The 22,304-nt window shown below is 40.7% G+C and overlaps 1 protein-coding gene across 1 annotated transcript in view; it reads left to right on the forward strand.

Moving 5' to 3' along the window:
- Positions 1–22,304, forward strand: part of LOC306856108 (protein turtle homolog B-like) — a gene marked incomplete at both ends in the record, with an annotated part of 144,644 nt that overhangs the window by 25,155 nt on the left and 97,185 nt on the right. Inside the window, 2 exons of the mRNA XM_079395133.1 lie at positions 64–255; positions 14,067–14,213. Of these exons, the coding sequence (XP_079251259.1) occupies positions 64–255; positions 14,067–14,213 (339 nt within the window). The remainder of the gene's footprint in view (positions 1–63; positions 256–14,066; positions 14,214–22,304) is intronic.

The following is a 22,304-nucleotide window of genomic DNA, read 5'->3' on the forward strand; positions in this document are numbered from 1 at the left end:
GTATGTGGTTGGTACAGTCCTACGTGCATGTGATTGCTCATCAAAGTCCATATGTTCTCACAGGTGCCCACGGAGTCAGAGAGGAGCCCCAGTTTGTGACGGCCCGCGCAGGGGAGACCGTGATTCTGGGATGTGACGTGGCCCACCCACTCAACGGCCAGCCCTACGTGGTGGAGTGGTTCAAGTTTGGAGCGCCCATCCCCTTCTTCATCAACTTCCGCTTCTACCCTCCTCATGTGGACCCTGAGTACGCCGGTGAGCTTGGATTTCCACCTCATTGTATTACATTTTATTAGCCACTCTTTTTCATTTGGACAGAACTATAAAGATTTTTATTAATTAAATGATTAATTATTGTTGACATAATTGACAATTTTCTTTTCTTTTTTTTTCATTTCACATGAATTAAGCTTTTTAATGCACCAATATACACATTAAATTGCACTGAAACATAATTTGTCCTTGTCTTTAAGATAAGTACTGTTTTTTTTTTTTTTTTGGTTCTGACTTGTCTCGTGCAATTAGGGAACAGTACATGCCTTTTTGGTCCAAATTATATATTATATATCACCCCTAATATTTATATATATATTTATAATTGGGCATTTACCAGCTGTGTCTGGTGGGTGATAAATTTAATTTCTTAGTCTGCATCCAACTAACACATCCACCCAATAAAGTGTAAATGACTAAATGTTCCTGCAATAAAAATCACTACATTTCTTTGTAGTTGTGTAATTTCATTGTGTTCATTTTGTATAATTCAGAAACAAAACTGTGGTCTGAAAAGCAAAGTGACACTTAAAGTCAATACCAGCTTGTAGTTTAACTCACACTTTGATTTGCAATATCCACAAATGCTGTTCTCTTAGATCATAAACAGGACGAGATGCAGAAAGGCAACTTCCCATGTTTAAAGCAGGGTTTACATAAGGGTAATTTTGGGAGAATCACACTTGAGATAAAACAATCCTAGTGTTGTTTGGATATAATAATGGAGACTGTTTTATCTGACGAAGACAGCAAATAATGACCTTGGACCAAACAGGCATTTACTGTTCCCTAATAAAGTAAAAACACCATCATGGAGCTGTGAATCTGGAGGATTTGGAAAGATTCTGGATGAATGAATGGTCTCTGATCTCTTGTCAGGTGTTCTCTAACCTCATCAGACATTATAGGTAGTGTTGTTTTTGGCAGCCTGTTTTAATTTTAGTTTTAGTCTAGTCTTTGTGTGAAACTGTCATTTTAGTTTTTATTAGTTTTAGTCACGTTCATACTCTTTTTACTCTAGTCAAGTTTCAGTCAACTAAATGTCTGAGCATTTTAGTCTTATTTTAGTCAGAATTATCCATGACTATTTTAGTCTAGTTTTAGTCAATGAAAATTGCAATTTAGTCTCTTTTTAGTAATGCAATTCTATTTAACCCAGTCAATATAGTACCTAGTAGCAGTGGCATACCATGGGGTTTTAGTCAGGGCCTTCAGTAAGCAACTGTAAACTACATGTACACATCTTACACATCTCTGTTATAGCTAACACAGCTATATGTATATAATGCACATATTATGCCGCACACAGGCTCTCAACAAACAATGACGGCTGATCAACTATTTTAATAGTAGAATAGATTAGGGTGGGTTAAATGCAGAGTAAATTTCCCTACATGGTCAGTAAAAGTAATCCCCCAATACACGGGTCACTATGCAAATTCATGTCACTCTAAAATGACGACGCACCCAAAGCAGCAAAACTGTACAAACTCTGGACATCCACACACCACACCACAGTATTGTCAACGCACCACATACACCTCCATAACAATGTGCATGATACAATACTCATCAAATAATAAAGCACTCACCTGTCACTTGTAAATAAAGTCCATGGATCTGTCATTCCATGTCCCTTTACTCGGATTTAAAAGTAAACACAGCCAACAAAATAACTTGTGCTCGGTGCTAGCTGTTATGCTCGGTGCTGCTACTCAGTTGCAATCTTTGAAATGACGCATAAATCCTTTGCTGGCCTTTGTTAGCGAATTCACTTTGGGTGTAGGTCTTCCTTTCTCAGTTATTCTCTTTTGTCTGCAAAAGAGTGCCTTGAAAAAGGCAATTTTAGTAGATGAGCAACCAGATCTAGTGTAGGCGCCGATGACTGCAGCTGTCATTTTCTTTTCATTTACTTTCATGTTCGTACCTTGGAAATCTCTGATTAAAGGGGCGGTCCAGCGCTGAGGGTAGCACTGGGTACATAGTTGGACCCAGAGGGCGGGCTGTCATTGAAAGTCAAGATTTGATTGGCTGATGATTCTGTCACTAATGTCAACAAGAGGGTAGCACTATCTGTAGTGCTGGCCTCTGACTTTTTTATGTAGGATATTCCAGGTCAACCTCAACTAAACTAATCATAGGCAATTTAGTGGACATTACACAAATGAAAATAATACCTAAATAATCAATAAAAACATCTTTAACAGGGCCAGCAGAGAAGGCCCTGCTTCCCCTGACGGCCCACCACTGCGCTAGTAGTATAGACGAAACCAAAATGTTATTTTTTCTGTTTTTCAATTTTTTAAATTTAAATTTTTCTGTTTTGTAAACCACATTTAGTCTCGTTTTTATTCGTCAACAATATTGTATTATATATTTAATTATAGTCATCGTCACATGACCAGCATTTACGTTTTGTCTGGTTTCGTTTTCGTCACGTGATAAAGGTTCGTTGACGATGATATTTAGTCATAATTTTCGTTGACGAAAGCAACACTAATTATAGGAGAAAATGTATAACTGTTAAACTGGCAAATGGAGGTTTCAAAAAGTATTGAATAAAAGGGTGCCGTTAATTGTGGCCAATGTGTATTAGATTACAAAATTAAAAAAATTATAATAATTTTGTTTAATTTAATAAAAAAATTTTCCAGTCACTTTCCAAGAAGTACTAGCATTTATAAAAAGAAATAGTAGCTTACAAATAGCTTACAACCATGTCTTATCTTATTTACAAACCCATCAGTATCTGCCTTTTTTGCTTTTGGCCTGTAAAATGACAAGTTTTAATTTGGCCAGTAATCTGCCTATAAGTATTAGGTGGCTGGTCTGCATCTCTAAGTGACGGACAGCTCACCTGTTTCATTTTTTTTTTTTTTCATATGCATGGAATCACAGCAGGTCGCTTAGTCATATGTTTGACCCAGTGAAATGGAGTTATTGTCTCTGAAATCAGCCAAGTCCAGATCTCAGTACATTATTTAATCTCGCTCATAGAGGCGGAAAGCTTTATCACAGGGCAAGAGCCGGCCGTGTCAACAGATTATGAATCGAAACGTGAGGGATGGTTTGAAGAAAGCTCTTATCTTTTGCTCCAGTGTATCTGGCGGTCCAGATCTGTGGACCGGTGGAAGAGGTGCTGATCTCAAGAGCAAACCATCAGCTGAACAGATGAAAGAGGTTTTGGGATGGGGTGGAGGGGAGCGTGGGAGATCAAATACGATCCTTTTCTTCCTAATTGAGATTGGAAATTACATCATTGATAAGGAGTGAAAACAGAAAGGGCATAATTTAAGAGCATGTCAGATTTATAAAAGCAAAGAAACTGTGATAGTTTATCAGACGTGGCTCAGGGCAAGATATGCAATTTTAATGTCTCTCACTCAGAGTGAATGGCAATGAGATTGGAAAGTTTTTTTTTTTACTTTCTCTCATCCTGAATCCTCAGCTGAATTTCCAGCAGTGATTTTAACACATTGTGCAGTGCTGAGCTGCATTTTTTAAACAGATTAAGATATTAAAATATCTTGAAGGCAGTTGCTCTGCTGGTGCTTAAAACTTGGAATGTGCATGATATGAAGTCTTATTTGAAAATAATAACAATAATAATAATTATAAAACACTAAAAAAATTACTTAATTATAATTACAATTAATAGTATAATAATTTGCATAAATTGCAATTGCAATAATGGTCATTTATTGCTTTTTTGATATGTATAATAAAAATACATAACTATTTGAAATTTAAATTAAAATAATTATTTGTTTATCAGTGTCGGGCAATTTTAATATCTGTCTAGTACACATACTAGTTACAAATTACTTTGTTGCAGTAATATGTACTGTACATACTGTTCTGTTTGTGTCATTCCACACAGGAAGCACAAGTTCCACATGTTTTTTATCTGTTCCACTGAGCAGGATCCATAATTGCCATTGACGACCTTGTGACCTGTATATACAGGAGTTCATGCATGAGGTCTCATTCAGCAGTGTATTTCCTCTGACCTCTGGCCATATATTGGACACCGCCTCCTCCAGATTAATGGCTCTACTCAGCACATCTACAGTAGCTCTGTGTCTTAGAGTGTGAGACCCCTGCTGTAATGGTAACTTGTGCACATCCAGCATAACTCAGGCATAGATATCCTATGTCCACCACAAAAAGCCTGCTTGTCACCAAATGACTCTATATGAATCCCATGTATTGGGTCTTTGTGTAAGCATGAGATTGAGAAAAGATAAAGTGGCCACATATGTGAGAGTCAATGTATTATTCATTATGCTAGATGGAGTTGAAATAGCAATGCTTTAAAAGTTTTAGTCTCGTTTACCCAGGAACTGCAGTGAAAAAAAGCCTGCAGTGCTGGAGGCAGGAAGCATGTCTGAATCACGTTAATTACAGCTTTACTGCAAAACCATGACTATTTAATTCAAATGTATGAAACACTTTTTTTCTTTTATATATATTTTGTTGTATTACCTTATTATTATTTTACTTTTTATTTATATATTATTATATAATTTTATTTTTAATTTCAGTTGAATTCCTAGTAATTTTTTGCTTTTGTCAATTTTTTTTAAAAATATATTTCTATTTAGCTATTTTTATTTCAGTTTTAGTTTTAGTACTGTAAGTTCTTTCAACCTAAATGTATTTATTTATTATGTTTTTAAGTCTTGCCGTATTTTTATTTTACTTCAGCTGTATTTCAGTGAATGAAAATTATTTTTAATAGTGTTAGTTCAGTTAACTGTAGTTACACTTCATCATTTACTCACCCTCATGTCGTTCCAAACCTGCATGATGGGTCGCATTTTTCAAAATTCTTCTTCTTCCAAAAATTAGTTTTGTCTTCCGCATACAGGGTTGAACTGTGCCTTTAACTTAATGAGAGAGAGAGAGAGAGAGAAAGAGAGAGAGAGAGAGAGAGAGAGAAAAAGAGAATTTGAATTTTCAAGCATCTTTATTTAACAAAAAGATTAAAATCACATAACATCAATTTCCACAAATTTTAAACCATTTTATAAAAAGAGTGCAAAACGAAGTTCATTTTCAGTAACAGAACACAAAGCTCCTTTATGACACCATATTCTTTCAAAAATATTTAAGGAGTCCATAGCTTTATAAAAATGAAAATCAATTAAAAGCCTTGATTTGATCATAGCTGCAAACACCCTTTCAACATTATGATCAATTCTTTGCTCAATTTTATCTCTTCTACTAATGTAAATGGCCATTTTGGCTTTTCCCAAAATGAAATTAAGCAATTGACACACATTCTTTCTTTTTTGAACATATTTAAAACCCAAAATAAAAGTCTGCACAGAAAACTCCTCATTGAAACAATTAAAAAATTTTTGCAAACAATCAAATAAAGATTTAAGTCTTAGACAATACAAAAAAGTATGAAAAACGGTCTCTCTCTGAAAACAAAAAGGACATTCATTGCTAACATCTGGATTCAAAACAGAAATAAAAGCATTGACAGCAATAATGCCGTGCAGAATTCGCCATTGTAGATCTCCAACTCTTTTAATTAACGGTGGCTTGTACAGTGATCTCCACTCTGGTCTAACATTATTACTCATCTTAAAAACAGTACGCCATGGTGTATCAATTCTTTCATGTAGTCCCTTTTTGTTAAAAACTTTTACACAAGCTTTATACAATCTTTTCCCATTACTTTCATACAAATCCATATCTATCACCTTTTCAGATTCCAAAAAAAATCCTGTACAATCACCTAAATCTGGTGAAAGAAGCAGATTTGGAAACTGGTCCTTTTCATTAGGGATAAATACCCCTTCAGTATAACCTTGAAGCATTTTTAATTCTTCTATTATAAAAGCAGATTGTAATTTCTGTAATACTTGTGTAACAATTCGAATTGATTTCACTCCTAGAAGAACAGCCACATTCTCAGCATTGCCAAAACTTGGCCCAGCCACGTTAACTAAACATCCAATTGTTATAATCTTGGAATTAATGAAAGCAGCAGTCATTGTCCCACATGCACCCAAAATGTCCAAACGTGATCCATAGATCAGGGGTTCTTTCAACAGCCAGAATAAAGATGACATGGAACTAGTTCTTTTCACCTGAAAGAGGTCCCATACTTTAAAAAGATTCCTATAAAACTCCGGCATCCTGGACATGTTGACTTTTTTGGGATCCAACAAGAACAAAGACTTATCCAAGCATAGTCCTTCAGCAGTCTTTAAAATGATACTGGCCACTGGCCTCCAGCTTAAGTTCTCTGGGCCAGTAAGGAATCTCTGTATAAACTGTAGGCGAAAAGCTGCAGTCCTACTTTGAAGATGAACAAGTCCTTGACCTCCTTCTTCCTTAGGTAAATACAATACATTATGGGGTATCCAATGCATTTTTTCCCAAAAGAAATCTATTAAAATGGATTGGATCTTCCCAAGTAAATATGCAGGTGGGTCAATACAAGCCAGTCGATGCCATAAAGAAGAGGCCACCAAATTATTAATAATAAGGGTACGTCCTCTATATGATAAACTCTTTACAATCCATTTCCATTTCATTAAACGACCTTTAATTCTTTCAATTATTCCCTCCCAATTTTTTTGAACAATCATTTCATTTCCTATAAACACTCCCAAATATTTTAAACCATCCTTTTTCCAAATTAACCCATTTGGGAGTGTCGGTGCCCCTCTTTCCCACTTTCCCACTAACACTGCTTCACTTTTAGCCCAGTTAATTCTAGCTGAAGAGATGATTTCAAAATCCCTTAATGTTTTTAATAATGTATCCACATCATTCTGCTTATTAACTATTATGACAACATCATCAGCATATGCTGATAAACATAAAGTGCTTTTACCGGCTTGTAAGGATACCCCTTCTAACACTCCTCTCAATTTATTTAAAAGTGGTTCAATTGCCAATGTGTAAAGTATCCCAGACAGAGAACAACCCTGTCTAACCCACGACACACTTTAAAAGGAGCACATAAGCCACCGTTAACTCTCAATACACTCTCAATGTCATTATATAAAACTTTGATATATCTAATAAAATCAGAACTAAAACCAAATGCGTGTAAGGTTTTCCACAGATAAGTATGTTCTACACGATCAAACGCTTTCTCCTGATCTAAGGAAATCAAACCCATATCTATACCCATAATTTTAGAAACATCAAATAAGTCTCTTATTAAATGGATATTATCAAAAATTGATCGTCCAGGTACACAGTAAGACTGACCAGAATGGATTACCTCCTCCAAAACCCTTCCTAGTCTAGTAGCTAACACTTTTGAGAGCAATTTATAGTCACAGCACAACAAGGATACAGGTCGCCAGTTTTTTATGTCTCTCACGTCACCTTTTTTTGGCAGAAGGGTAAGGACCGCCCTTCTACAGCTCAGCGGCAGAAGTCCTCCGACTAGACTGTCACTGAGAACTGCCAGCAGATCCTCCCCTATCACAGGCCAAAAGGCTTTATAGAACTCAACTGGGATTCCGTCCATCCCAGGAGCCTTCCCATTCTCCATACTTTGGAGAGCTTCATGCAGTTCACCTAGGCTCATAGCCCTCTCGAGTGCTGCATTAGACTCCTCAGAGACCTTTGGCAGTTCCTCAAAGAAACACTCCTCAACAACCCGATTCTCCCCGTGCTCACAACTATAAAGCTTTTCATAAAAAGCATTTGCTCTTTTCCGAATTTCAGTAGAGTCTGATATCAGAGAGCCAGTCTCAGAAAATAAAGAATGTATAACACGTTTTTGACCATTCTTTTTTTCTAGACTAAAGAAGAATTTTGACGGCACATCCATCTGATCTATATCTTTAAACCGTGATCGAACTAATGCCCCCTGTGCTTTTACTCTTTGTATGTCAGACAACACAGATTTCTTTAAAAAGAGGCCTTCAATATGTGTTTGATTTCCACTTAACTGTGCCAATTCTTGAAATTTCAGAATTTCATCTTCTAAAACTCTAATAGATTTAATTATATCTTTTGTGACATTGTGAGTGTACTGTTGACATAATTGCTGGATTTGAGTTTTACCAAACCCCCACCATGTTTGCAACGACTGAAAACTTGCTTTTTCATTCCTAAAATTTTCCCAAAAAAATGTAAACGTGTTTATAAAATGTGCATCACTTAATAAATTTGTATTAAAATGCCAGTAAGCACTTTTCAGCTTGACAGAGTTTAGAGTTACTGTACATATAACTAGACTATGATCAGAAAACCCAACTGGGGTTATGAAGCAGTTCTTAAAAATACTGAGATGGTGCTTAAAACAATAGAATCTGTCTAATCTCGCTAATGACAACATGTTATCACGGGCATGTGCCCATGTATACTGTTTCAAATTCCCATTTAAACTCCTCCATACATCACATAAATCGTTTGTTTCAATCATCTGAATAAGTCGTTTACGAGAAGGCATGTGTGGTTCTACATGATTCCTGTCTATGTTACTCTCCACACAGTTAAAATCTCCACCTAAAAATAAATACTCTTCATCATTACATTTTTCTAAAGTTTCAGCAAGAATATGTAAAAACACCATTCTTTCTGATGGTAAAGTTGGGGCATATGCACAAATAAAAACAAAAGTGTGATTCTCAAACTGAGCTCGAATCTTTAGCAATCTACCTTTCACAACCTCCTCCATCTCAGTGGAACCAGGAGTAAAACTATTAGCAAATAAAATAGCAACCCCTCCACTAAGTGAAGATTTATGACTTAAAAAGGAGAGACCTTTAAATTCTTTTTCCCATTCAACAGCATTGGTTACATCACTATGTGTTTCTTGTACAAGTAAGACATCAATTTTTTTATGACTCATAGTTTCATATATCACTGTGCGTTTTATACGATCTCTAGCTCCATTCACATTTAAAGACGCAATGCGAATGTCACCCATTTGAAAATAAGAAAGTAAACCTAGACCATAAAGAAAAAAGCAGCCAATAAGGGCCAAACTTTTGAGCCAATTTACTGCCATTAACTTTTTAACTGGTTTTGTAACTTTGTCACAATTTTTTTCAGTCTATATACCTCTTTATTTGTGAAGCATCCCTCACTCATAAACATCCTAGTATTTTCCACAAAGCGTTTAATATCTGGGAAATAGTCAGCAACCTGTACCCCCCTCAGATTTTTTGTCAGTTTTAAAAACTTCCTGATTTCCTCAGTGTCATAATCTTGACATGTCCATTCATTCTGGGAACAACTCGAAGCACCAGAATCAGAGAAATCACTCTCGCTGCCAACATCATCAACATCAGACTCCTTTTCATTTTCTGATTTTCTAGCTTGTTTCGATTCAGAAACCTTGTCTTTCTTTTTTCTCTTTAAAGGTGTTTTAAAGACAGCTTGATCCATATCCGTCATTAAAATATCACCTAAAGTAACACTCTCTGAAGGGGACATTTTGTTCAACACTACACTGACATGTGGAATATCCGAATTCTCATCAGCCTTAGACTCATTCCCGACGACAACAGGGACAGCTAAATCATTCTCTCCATTATTATTTACTGTGACCTGATTCACCTCTTCTGTCTGTAAGAGAGGCACTGCATAAGTTAAGCTACTGGTGGATGGCTTGGGTTCATCTTGAATTGGGTCAGGAACATTATCTGTTGTTCCTTCCTCCCTGACTTGCCCACCATTTTCACTTGAGGCATCTTGTGCGTTTGTACCATTTTTATCTGGACAAGCACGCACGAGATGCCCCGTTTTGTTACAGCCAAAGCACTTCATCACATCAGTACTTACAAAGACAGTATAATCAAAGTCATCAACTCTCAATTTCAGATTTAGGTTAAGCTCAGTTCTATTATCTTTCAGGATCATATAAATAAATCTCCTGAAAGATACTACATGTTTAATCAAGTCTGACTGACTTCTGAGAGCGATTTTTTTCATAGGACTAACTATCTTTCCAAAACGTGACAATTCTTTGTTTAACATTTCGTCTGTAATGAACGGTGGAACATTAGACAACGTGACTTTCTTCGCAGGAGTAGAAAGGGGAAGCACTGGGGTAAACAAACCACCAATTACCACTCCTTTCTCCACAACTTCGTTTGCTTTCTCAACTGAATTCAAAAACAAAACAATAGCGTTATTCATTCTAGATGCCGCTAAAATACATTCATGGCCAGCGATATCACCAACGGCCAGAATACACTCCTCCACATTCACCGCGGACACCACTTTTACTCCGTGGCGCCGTGTGAGAGACTCCAAACTAGTGCTTATGTTTTGGGCTGCCATGCTTTCCAGTGATACACTGGTTGGCAACGCCCAAAACCCCCCTAAAGAAAACCTTATTTCCCCACTTGACACACCACAGATATCAAAACCCAAAAAGAAAGAAAGAAAGAAGAGAAAGCAATTATTCTTGCCACACAGCGGGCAAACACCGCTCACACTCACCACACGCTCCTCACACTCGCTCAACAAACGCTCACGCATGCGCAGAGAGAGAGAGAGAGAGACAGAGAGAGAGAGAGAGAAAAAGAGGACAAATTTAAAGAATGTGAAAGTAGGAGAGGCAGTTTCATTCTTCAATACTGTATTGACCTCCAGCGTGTCACTTCCTGGGGACTATCTTTACCCTTCGCATGTCAGCATTGTTTCTCTGGCTCCCATCAACACTCTCTCACAGCTGTAAAAATAGGCCAGGCGTTTGACCGTTCTCATTTCGCTTCTGGTTCTCCTTCAGTGTTATTGATCTGCAGGCCCTCACAGAAGCTGCTGTGTGTAAGGAATAGTTCTGAAGTTTTTTGATTGTGCGACCTTGGTGTTCAATGGACACAATTATGTACTATTTCCAAAAGTGCTGTCTTCTATTTGAATGAAGAAAGACAGAAATGTCTGAAACTGTTTGTAAATGTAACATTATTTCAAACAAATAATTGTTCTTCAGCTCAAATTATACACAACCTTTTTTTTCTGACCGTCTAACTAATGCACAAGATTTTATTTTTCTGACTATATTATTGAGTACATTTGCATAATATTTGTATTTTTTACTCTGTGGGACTATAAAAAAATTCCTTTCAGACTGTGTATTGGCCGTGGCAATGCCATTTGTATTGAAAAAAAGGTTTTTGAGGACAAACGCATGCCCTTAATAGCCTTTAACGCTGCTCTTGCAATCCCTCTGCCTGTGCTGATATTGTTTCCTGCCATCTGTCCAGCACTGTTGCCAGAATATAGAGAAAAAGGAATAAATCCCCCCTCTCTGCTTGACCCTCGAAGACAGCCAGCTAGCTATATCATAGTGTCATGATGTATTTGCCCACGTCTGGCGCACTTAGAGATGTGTGTTTCTCCATGTGCTCACGGGAGTGTCTAGAATTACTGTGGGCCACTTCGGCTCTCACTTCAGCCGTCACGGCCTCTGGACCTGACACTGCTGTCGCCAAACAACATTCATGAGTGATGCGGCTGTGGACCCGGGCTGTGTACATTATTGCAAGAGCGAAGATAAACAATTAGATTTAATTAACTTTAATTAAATGTGTAAATTACCTACGGCTTTTTTGTTTTACGTACCAAACCAGAAAGTTATAGCATTTACTAAAAGTCCCTGCTGGAAAGACCAGCTTAGAGTCTTTTTAAAAAAAAATAAAAAATGATAAAGTATAATAATAAGTAAGGAATAATTGACGACGGGCCGTTGAATTATTAGAAAAATAATCAGGTGTGCATTATTTTTCTAATAATTCAACGGTCCGGAGTCAATTATTCCGCTTATACTACGGTTGCCACACCTCAAGACATCGATCAGATTATATATTTCAAGGGATTCGTCCGGTTTTTCTACTTAAATCGCTATTGTGAGTAGGATTATTTCTTCCGCATCTCATCCAACGACTCTTTTGCTAGTTCCAAAACGTCATTTTAAAGCTGGCAATGGAGGCTTGAGCCGTTGATAGCAGACTAATGCAGTTAATAATGAAGTTATTAGAAAGAGAGCGAGAGAGACAGAGACACAGAGAAAGAGAAACAGAGAGAGAGAGAGAGAGAGAGAGAGAGAGCTTGTATGAATTAGGCTACCTCTGTGTGTCCCTCAACAGTGTTCTGAAGCACCGTCTCTAAACTGTAAGTCTGCTTTAAGATGCAGCGCTGTTATTACCTCGCTAGTGAGAAATGTCATGTGTAGCCTTTAAGTTGCTACACAAGGCTAACTGATAAAATCGTCAGGGCAGCGCTGACAACGATGCGAAGTGATATGGAACTGTAATGCGGTCAAGAAAGCTGCCTGGAACTACGTTCGCCGTGCGTTTCCCTGAAAATAATTGCACACCTCAGAACGTTCGTCAGCCAATCAGATTCAAGCATTCAACGGCACCGTAGTATAATAAAAAATATAATATATAATATATATATATATATAAATCAATTTAGATCAAATAAATTAAAGAAAATGTTACAGTTATCTGTTAACTATAATTGTAAATGTTATTTGGAATGAAAATTAAAGGGATAGTTCACCCAAAAATGAAAATTCTGTCATTTAATTACTTACCCTCATGCTGTTCCAAACCCATAAGACCTTCGTTCGTCTTCGGACCACAAATTAAGATATTTTTGATGAAATCTGAGAGCTTTCTGACCCTGCATAGACAAGCAATGTAACTGAAATGTTCCCAGGCCCATAAATGTAGTCAGGACATCGCTAAAATAGTCCATGTGACATTAGTGGTTTAACCGTAAATTTATGAAGCTACGAGATGCATCGTGGTACTCTCATGAATGGCGGCAGACGGTGATGTGGAGGAGAAGAATTATTGAATAAAGTTCCTATTTTTGTTTTCTTTGCACACAATGTATTCTTGTAGCTTCGTAACATTATGGTTTAACCACTGATGTCACATGTACTATTTTAACAATGTCTTTACTACCTTTCTGGGTCTTGAACATGTGTTACGCCCCGACTCTAGGGTACGATAAGGGCATAATAGAAATAGGTTGGTAGTGATGGATTCCCAAAAAAGAACAAGAAACCACTCCAGTCGGGGACCAAACAAGCACACTGATTATGTAAACAAAACTGTGATGTTTATTAAAGATTATTGGTGAAACATAGGGAGCATCTCTTCGGGGTGGCCACAGGCCAACATAACAATCAAAAGGAATCTAGAATGTAAAAAGTAGAAATTTAAATAACCTGATCACATTGTAAAATAAAATACAGCCAGCTTACCTAACTACCTAACCAAGAAACAAACCCCAAACAAATTCACACAAATAAAAGGGCAGGACACCCCTTCGCTCTGTTTCACAAAGTGTGCTGTATCCTTAACAAAAATGAGCTTTAGCCACAAAATATTTGTTGGACATTAGTTTGGCCGCCGGCCGGAGGAGGAATCCAGGAGCTCCGAACCCGTTCATGTTCGCACTAACAAAGAGGAGAGCGAGAGGGAAAGAAAGAAACAGCAATACAATACAACAAAAATATTTACCAAAAGAAATGGTCGTAACAACATGTCAGTTGCATTGCTGTCTATGCAGGGTCAGAAAGCTCTCGGATTTCATCAAAAATATCTTAATTTGTGTCACGAAGATGAAAAATGGTCTGACGGGTTTGGAACGACATTAGGGTGATTAACGACAGATGTGACAGTAATTAATGACATAATTTTCATTTTTGGTGTCCCTTTAAGTAATATTTGTGTCTCAAACTGACTTATTTAAACAGTTTACTTGCTGTTTTGTGGTCGACGGGTGTTTTAGATCCCGTTAGAGCATCTCTCATATCTTTTGTGTGTCTCTGAACTCCACAGGCCGAGCCAGCCTGCATGGCAAGTCATCTCTACGCATTGAGAGGGTTCGCTCGGAAGACCAGGGCTGGTACGAGTGCAAGGTCCTGATGCTGGAACAACAGTACCACACCTTTCACAACGGCAGCTGGGTGCACCTCACAGTCAACGGTGAGTCTCTGATCTAAAATCAGTTTTTGTCTTAAGTCACTTATAGGGGTCAGTTTTGGTTTTTAGCCTGAGGAAGATTAGCCTGGATCAGACTGAGAAAGACAGGTTCATGCCAGAATATTCGGGAAGTGTCTTTACCAGATGTGTTGTGATAAAAAAAATGTTGTCCTAACTAGCTGCAAGTCTGTGTTTTGGAAGGAAGTCAACTATTTGGTTTTACATTCTGAGGCATAGCCCTAATGATGCTTTTCTCAGTAGTTTGGAGTCAGTAAGTCTCTTATGCTCAAAATGTTGCGTTTATTTGATCAAAATATTATTATTTATTTAGATAAATAATAAATTAACAATTCACCTAACTCTCGCATACTCTTTAAAACATTGTCCCCCCTCCTTCATCAACTCTAACAGCTGACGACTTTGCCACATTCTTCATTAATAAAATTGCAAACCTCACTGCACAATTTTCCACACCACAATCTGTCAAACACATCTTACCAGCTGCTTTTGATACGGTCAAACAACAGATCCTCCTGTCAACCCTATTGAGAAAGGGCATCTCAGGAACCACACTCCTGTGGTTTGAGTCTTACCTCTCAGATAGGTCCTTCAAGGTATCTTGTAGAAGTGAGGTATCTGTAACATATCTGTTTCTGTTTAGTTTCCTTTCTGCCCTTATTTGGTTTTTCCTGTTTTAGTTCATGACCTAGTTTTGTTAATTAGTTATATTCTTCACCTGTGTTTGATTAATCATCTTGTTTCCTCATTTGTTCCTCTCCCTTTATAAGTCCTCAGTTCTACCTCTGTGTTTGTCCGATCTTGAGTAAATATAGTGTCTTAAGTGTGTTGAAGCCGTTTATTAAAGATTCCTTTTTTGTTTATACCTTCGTCTTGTGCCTCTGTGACTACAACCACTGACCGTTACAGAAGATCGGACCTCCACAGAATATGGACTGCGCCTACCTGCCTCCCGAAGAAAGACTCCTCCAGATCGCACAAGAGGGCCGCTCCATAGAAGAGTATTTGGAGGATTTCCTCCAGCTCGCCCACCGCGTGCCATGGAACGATGGCACGCTGAAGGTTGTCGTCTGGAGCGGCCTTGATGACAACCTGTTCCTCCAGGCACCACCTGCCTCTACCCCGGGCTCCCTGAAGCAATACCTGGAGTTGGTGCTATCCCTCGCGGGGTCCTCTTACATCGTGGAGGAGGTTTATACAGTGCAGCCACCGCCTTCGACGGCGATGAATGTTCCGCCCGCGGCGAAGAGGATACCGCCGCAAATGGCGATGAACGTTACGCCGTCCGCGGCGAAGATGGTTCCGTCCAGCCCACCTGAGTTCCCGCTGGTTCCGTCCAGCCCACCTGAGTTCCCGCTGGTTCCGTCCAGCCCACCTGAGTTCTCGCTGGTCCCGTCCAGCCCACCTGATTTCCCGCTGGTCCCGTCCAGCCCCGCACCTCCCGTGCGCCCTCTAATGTCCGCGCTGCAAGAGCGCCCTCTAATGTCCGCGCGGCAAGCGCGCCCTCTAATGTCCGCGCTGCAAGAGCGCCCTCTGACGTCCGCGCTGCAAGAGCGCCCTCTAATGTACGCGCTGCAAGAGCGCCCTCTAATGTCCGCGCTACAAGAGCGCCCCTTTGAATCCGCGCTGCAAGAGCGCCCTCAAGTATCCGCGCTGCAAGAGCGCCCTCAAATGTCTGCGCTGCAAGAGCGCCCTCCTGCGTCTCCGCTGGTTCCATCCAGCCCTCCTTCGTCTCCGCTGGTTCTATCCAGCTTCGTGCCTCCCGTGCACCCTCAAGTGTCCGCGCTGCAAGAGCGCCCTCAAATGTCTGCGCTGCAAGAGCGCCCTCCTGCGTCTCCGCTGGTCCCATCCAGCCCTCCTTCGTCTCCGCTGATTCTATCCAGCTTCGCGCCTCCCGTGCGCCCTCAAGTGTCCGCGCTGCAAGAGCGCCCTCAAGTGTCCGCGCTGCAAGAGCGCCCTCCTGCATCTACGCTGGTCCCGTCCAGCTCTCCTTCGTCTCCGCTGGTTCCGTCCAGCTCCGCGCCTCCAGAGCGCCCTCAAGTGCCCGCTCCTCCAGAGCGCCCTCAAGTGCCCGCTCCTCCAGAGCGCCCTCAAGTGCCCGCTCCTCCAGAGCGCCCTCAAGAGTCCGCTCCTCCAGAGCGCCCCCAAGAGTCCGCTCCTCCAGAGCGCCCCCAAGCGTCCGCTCCTCCAGAGCGCCCTCAAGCGTCCGCTCCTCCAGAGCGCCCCCAAGCGTCCGCTCCTCCAGAGCGCCCCCAAGCGTCCGCTCCTCCAGAGCGCCCCCAAGAGTCCGCTCCTCCAGAGCGCCCCCAGGAGTCCGCTCCTCCAATGTGGCCCCCAGAGGGGAATTTTCCCAAAGAAATTTTGGGGGGGGGCCATATAGTCTCAGTCTGTGTGGCCAGGCCAAGGGCCAAGGCCACGGAGCACCCCGATCCGCCAAGGCCGCCCAAGGACCCCGATCCGCCAAGGCCGCCTGAGGACCCCGATCCGCCAAGGCCGCCCGAGGACCCCGATCCGCCAAGGCCGCCCGAGGACCCCGATCCACCAAGGCCGCCCGAGGATCCAGATCCGCCATGGTCGCCCGAGGCTCCTGATCCGCCAAGGCCGCCCAAGGACCCCGATCCGCCAAGGCCGCCCGAGGATCCAGATCCGCCATGGTCGCCCGAGGCTCCTGATCCGCCAAGGCCGCCCAAGGACCCCGATCCGTCAAGGCCGCCCGAGGATCCAGATCCGCCATGGTCGCCCGAGGCTCCTGATCCGCCAAGGCCGCCCAAGGACCCCGATCCGCCAAGGCCGCCCGAGGACCCCGATCCGCCAAGGCCGCCCGAGGACCCCGATCCGCCAAGGCCGCCCGAGGACCCCGATCCGCCAAGGCCGCCCGAGGACCCCGATCCGCCAAGGCCGCCCGAGGATCCAGATCCGCCATGGTCGCCCGAGGACCCCGATCCGCCAAGGCCGCCCGAGGACCCCGATCCGCCAAGGCCGCCCGAGGACCCCGATCCGCCAAGGCCGCCCGAGGATCCAGATCCGCCATGGTCGCCCGAGGACCCCGATCCGCCAAGGCCGCCCGAGGACCCCGATCCGCCAAGGCCGCCCGAGGACCCCGATCCGCCAAGGCCGCCCGAGGATCCAGATCCGCCATGGTCGCCCGAGGCTCCTGATCCGCCATGGTCTCCCAAGGCTCCAGATCCGCCATGGCCTCCCGAATCTCCAGTCCTGCCATGGCCTCCTAAGGCTCCTGATCCGTCCTGGAGGCTTCCCTGTCATATCCTGGTCCTGCTCCAGCCTCCAGGACGCCCGCCCCCCCTCCCCGATGTTACTGTTACGGTGCGGGACGCACCTTCCGGGAGGGGGAGATACTGTAACATATCTGTTTCTGTTTAGTTTCCTTTCTGCCCTTATTTGGTTTTTCCTGTTTTAGTTCATGACCTAGTTTTGTTAATTAGTTATATTCTTCACCTGTGTTTGATTAATCATCTTGTTTCCTCATTTGTTCCTCTCCCTTTATAAGTCCTCAGTTCTACCTCTGTGTTTGTCCGATCTTGAGTAAATATAGTGTCTTAAGTGTGTTGAAGCCGTTTATTAAAGATTCCTTTTTTGTTTATACCTTCGTCTTGTGCCTCTGTGACTACAACCACTGACCGTTACAGTATCCAAGTCGCAACATCTAGCTATTGGGGTGCCTCAGGGCTCAGTTCTTAGACCACTTCTTTTTTCTGTCTACATGGCATCACTAGGTTCTGTCATTCAGAAACATGGCTTTTCATATCACTGCTCTGCTGATGACACTCAACTCTACCTCTCATTCCATCCTGATGATCCGATGATAGCTGCTCGCATCTCAGCATGTCTAACAGACATTTCTTGCTGGATGAAGGAACATCACCTTCAGCTCAACCTAGCAAAGACAGAGCTTCTTGTAGTTTTAGCAAACCCATCACTTCATCACAATTTCACCTTCCAGTTAGGCTCATCAACCATAACTCCTTCATAAACAGCCAAAAACCTTGGAATTTTGATTGATGATAAGATGAATTTCTCCGACCACGTTGCTAAAACTGCCTGGTCCTGCAGATTTGCATTATACAATATTAAGAAGATCAGGCCCTTTCTCTCGGGAACATGCAACACAACTCCTTGTTCAGGCTCTTGTTCTGTCCAGACTTGACTATTGCAATGCTCCCTTGGCAGATCTTCCAGCCAATTCCATCAAACCTCTACAATTAATCCAAAATGCCGCTGCAAGATTAATCTTTAATGAGCCGAAAAGAATGCACGTCACACCTCTATTCATCAATTTGCACTGGCTACCAATAGCTGCTTGCATTAAATTCAAGGCATGAATGTTTGCCTACAGAACCACCACTGGCTCTGCACCCCTTTACCTAAATTCATTACTTCAGACTTACGTTCCCTCTAGAAGCTTGTGTTCTGCAAGTGACGGACGCATTATTGTGCCATCCCAAAGAGGCACAAAATCACTTTCACTGACTTTTTCATTAACTGTTCCCATCTGGTGGAATGACCTGCCCAACTCAATCCGAGCAGCTGAATCCTTACCCATTTTCAAGAAACGGCTAAATACACATCTCTTCCATCTTTATTTGACCCTCTAACTCTAGCACTCTCTATTCTAATTTTATTTTATCTATTAGTCTTCTTTTTATTTATAAAAAACACACACACATTTGACCCTCTATCAATTGCATATTTATTCTCTAATTGCTAGCTTTTCTTGTAAAACTAACACTAGCTTTCTTTTTTCTATTCTATCTACTCATTTCTTATAAAAAACAAACAAACAAACAAACAAAAACCTTTCTACGTGTACTGCATTAGGCTAACCAAGACTTATAATAGCACTTGCAGGTTGTTGCTCTTTTGTTGGTTTTGATTGCTTCTAATGTCCTCCTTTTTAAGTCGCTATGGATAAAAGCGTCTCCTAAATGACTAAATGTAAATGTAAAATACAGTAAAAATTGTATTATTGTGAAAAATTATTACAATTTAAAAGAACTGTTTTCTATTTGAATGTAATTTAAAATGTAATTTATTTCTGTTGTGGCAAAGCTGCATTTTCAGCATCATTACTCCAGTCCTCTGTGTCACATGATCCTTCAGAAATCATTCTAATATACTGATTTGGTGCTCAAGAAGCATTTCTTATTATTATCAGTATTGAAAACAGTTGTGCTGCTTAATATTTTTGTGGAAACCATTGAAGTTTGTGTTTTTAAAGATTCTTGGATTAACAGAAAGTTGAAAAAAAAAAACATTTATCTTTACTGTCACTTTTGATCAATTTAATGCATGACTAAAAATGAGTGCTTTTACTACACATTTAAATATTACAATATTTTTTAAATATTACAATTGTCAGTGCTGATAGCCTTGTGGCAGTACGCTGATGTAACAATTTATAAGCTCAAAAGGAAATTGTATATAAATAATTACGATTAATTATGAATAATTGCAATTAATCATTATTTATATCGGCTGACAGTAATAACTGTTGCAGAATTAAATTGCCATCAACTGATCTGTCCGTCCAGCGAACATTCAGTGTAAATTCCTATCAACTCTTAAGAAAGGGTATTTCCTTGGCCACAGAAAATACTTTCCTATTAATACATTAGAGCATTGTAGCAAGGGTCTAAATCGTAAAGGGACATTTAATATGCAAGGCAGAGTCAGAAACTCATGTAATTTGTGCACACAACTTTTATTAACTAAACACTAACGCAAACTAGTCAAACAAACAAACATACATACGTACAATCACTCATGCATGGGGAAAGGCTAAATGATAGTTGATGGATGAAGCCATCAGGAAACCAGAGAATGCAGTTATGGAGAAAGTAATTTAACCACCTGAATAAAACCATCAGTGCCATTTATAATGGGGTCTATAACTTATACTAAACCTCTGTTTCGTTTAGTTAAATGTTATACTTGCACTGCCTTTGGTCGGGTCGAGCGTCCGGAATGCAATCTCAGATGAAAGTCTTAATGGTTTCAAAGTTTTGGACTCCCGATCACGTTCTTCCGGGTTGAAGAGTGATGAATTCCAAAAATGTTCTCAGGTAGAAATGTTCTTCCAAGTTTTGAATGGAAAAGAGCTAAGAAAGAGATCATGCTGAGGTCCAAGGAGCTTGGTTGAATGGAAAGACTAGGCCGCAAAGGCCTGGCACAAAAACTTAGAGGGTCAGAAAAAGTTCTAGCTCACATCCTCTTAGGATCTAACAAAACCGCAGACTGCCGGGCATCTCTGAAGTGGGAGCTTTATCTGCTATAGAGTTCACACCTCTGGGGTGTCAAATACCCAATGGAATCCTGGATTTTTGGAGGGAAAGTTTTACTACCTTTTGTCTCTGAACATGTTAATTTGCATAGGTAATTCGCCTGGGTTAATGCACAAACCTCTAAAGATTCTTAGGACACTAATATGTTACATAGGTATCGACATGTAATATTCACTCTCAATTAGATCATCCGAAGACAAATTGATAGAGACTAAACATGATGCAGCTAAAGTGATATTAACTAGTGATCTATCATAAGCATACAGAAAACAGTGTACAATACACAAAAACATATACAAGAACCGTAATAATACACACAATGACCTAAAGATATGTGTGTTCATTCAAAGAAGGGTTCTCTATGAATTAAGTAGAGAATAGTCCATTTTTATGGTGTAATGTGTCTTTCCTAAGAGGCAAAGAAGTGAGTTCCCGCATTCCTTTGAGCAATACAACCAATGTTATCAGATGGGTTGCCATGGAACCAGAGACCTGTTCTGCCTTCTTAGGTGTTAGATGCATTTCGGGGGGGAAGGGTCCACAGACCCTCATAGTTGGCCTTTTGGTTAGATGAGGGGGCATAAGAGATTATTTGTTAAATATAACAAATATTGGTGTGTCTGATTGGTTACACTGACATTTACAGAGTTCGAAGCCTAGCTCATAGACCTTTCCTGAGCCGTATTTCAATTACTTTTAACTGGTCTGAGGGTCATTTTAAATAGTTCTTAAATGTGCACTGATTTAGTTGAAAAGTGTTGGTCATTTGTTGCAAGTGTCCAAATGGGAAAAGTCCAGTGTGTGTTTTACATTGGGCAGCGTATTGTAAGTGTGACCGCGATCAAAGAGAGAAAACCTGTCCATGCACTGTTCTGATTGGCTGTTGCTGCTGCATCATGCCTGGTACGACACAGTGTCAGTCTTCCTGTGAATGCATCATGTCACTGTGCCTTCTAGATTCCATTGTCTAGGTAGCAGACACTCAAATACCCAAACCGGTTACAGCACATTAAATCCGGCTCATTGCTGTGTGATATATACGCTCAGCCTCTTCTAATAGACAACAGCTGTGAATCAGATCACCCTTCCAAATGCACAGCTTTGTGAATCTTTTTATTTGACTCTCAAGTTTTTAGAAGATGAAAGGGATCCCGTCCTCCCTCATTCCTGCTGCAATGTCGCTCCGTGAGATTGTGTATGTGTGTATCCATTTGTGTTGTTGCTAGTCTCAAATCCAGCAGCTCAGCACACTATTTGGAGTGTTGACAGGCCAGTTTATCAGCCTCGTGTGGATGTCTGTGTGACTGTGTGCCTTGCGGCCCTGTGTGACTAACACACTAATATCAGCAGTGTTTCTTCTACGAGACCTCAACCAATCTGTCTAGTGCTGGGAAAAGCAGCATGGTATTCAGAGTGTGCAATACTAGTCTCTTTTACACAATTTAATCAGAGACTAAACTGTATTTTAGGGTGTACTGTAATATGTTTGCGTCTCATCTGTGTGACGGGCAGGTCTTCGCCCCTCATTAGCAATTCCTGCTCTCTCAGAGGTGTTTCTGCAGGCTTTTGTGAAAAAAAAGAAAGGAAAAAAAAAACCTTCACAAGTGTAACTTAATAAAAACGTAATATTAATATGTAATTTAAAGAAATAGTTTAATTTAGCTTAAAGGGAATCCTTTATGATTTTATAGGGATTTGAACAGAATCACTGTTACGGCGATTCACTGAACGAGCCGTATAACAAACTGGATATTAAAATCCAAAATATAGTGAAAAC

The sequence above is a fragment of the Barbus barbus genome (genome assembly GCF_936440315.1).
Source record: "Barbus barbus genome assembly, chromosome: 36".
NCBI classification, from domain to species: domain Eukaryota; kingdom Metazoa; phylum Chordata; class Actinopteri; order Cypriniformes; family Cyprinidae; genus Barbus; species Barbus barbus.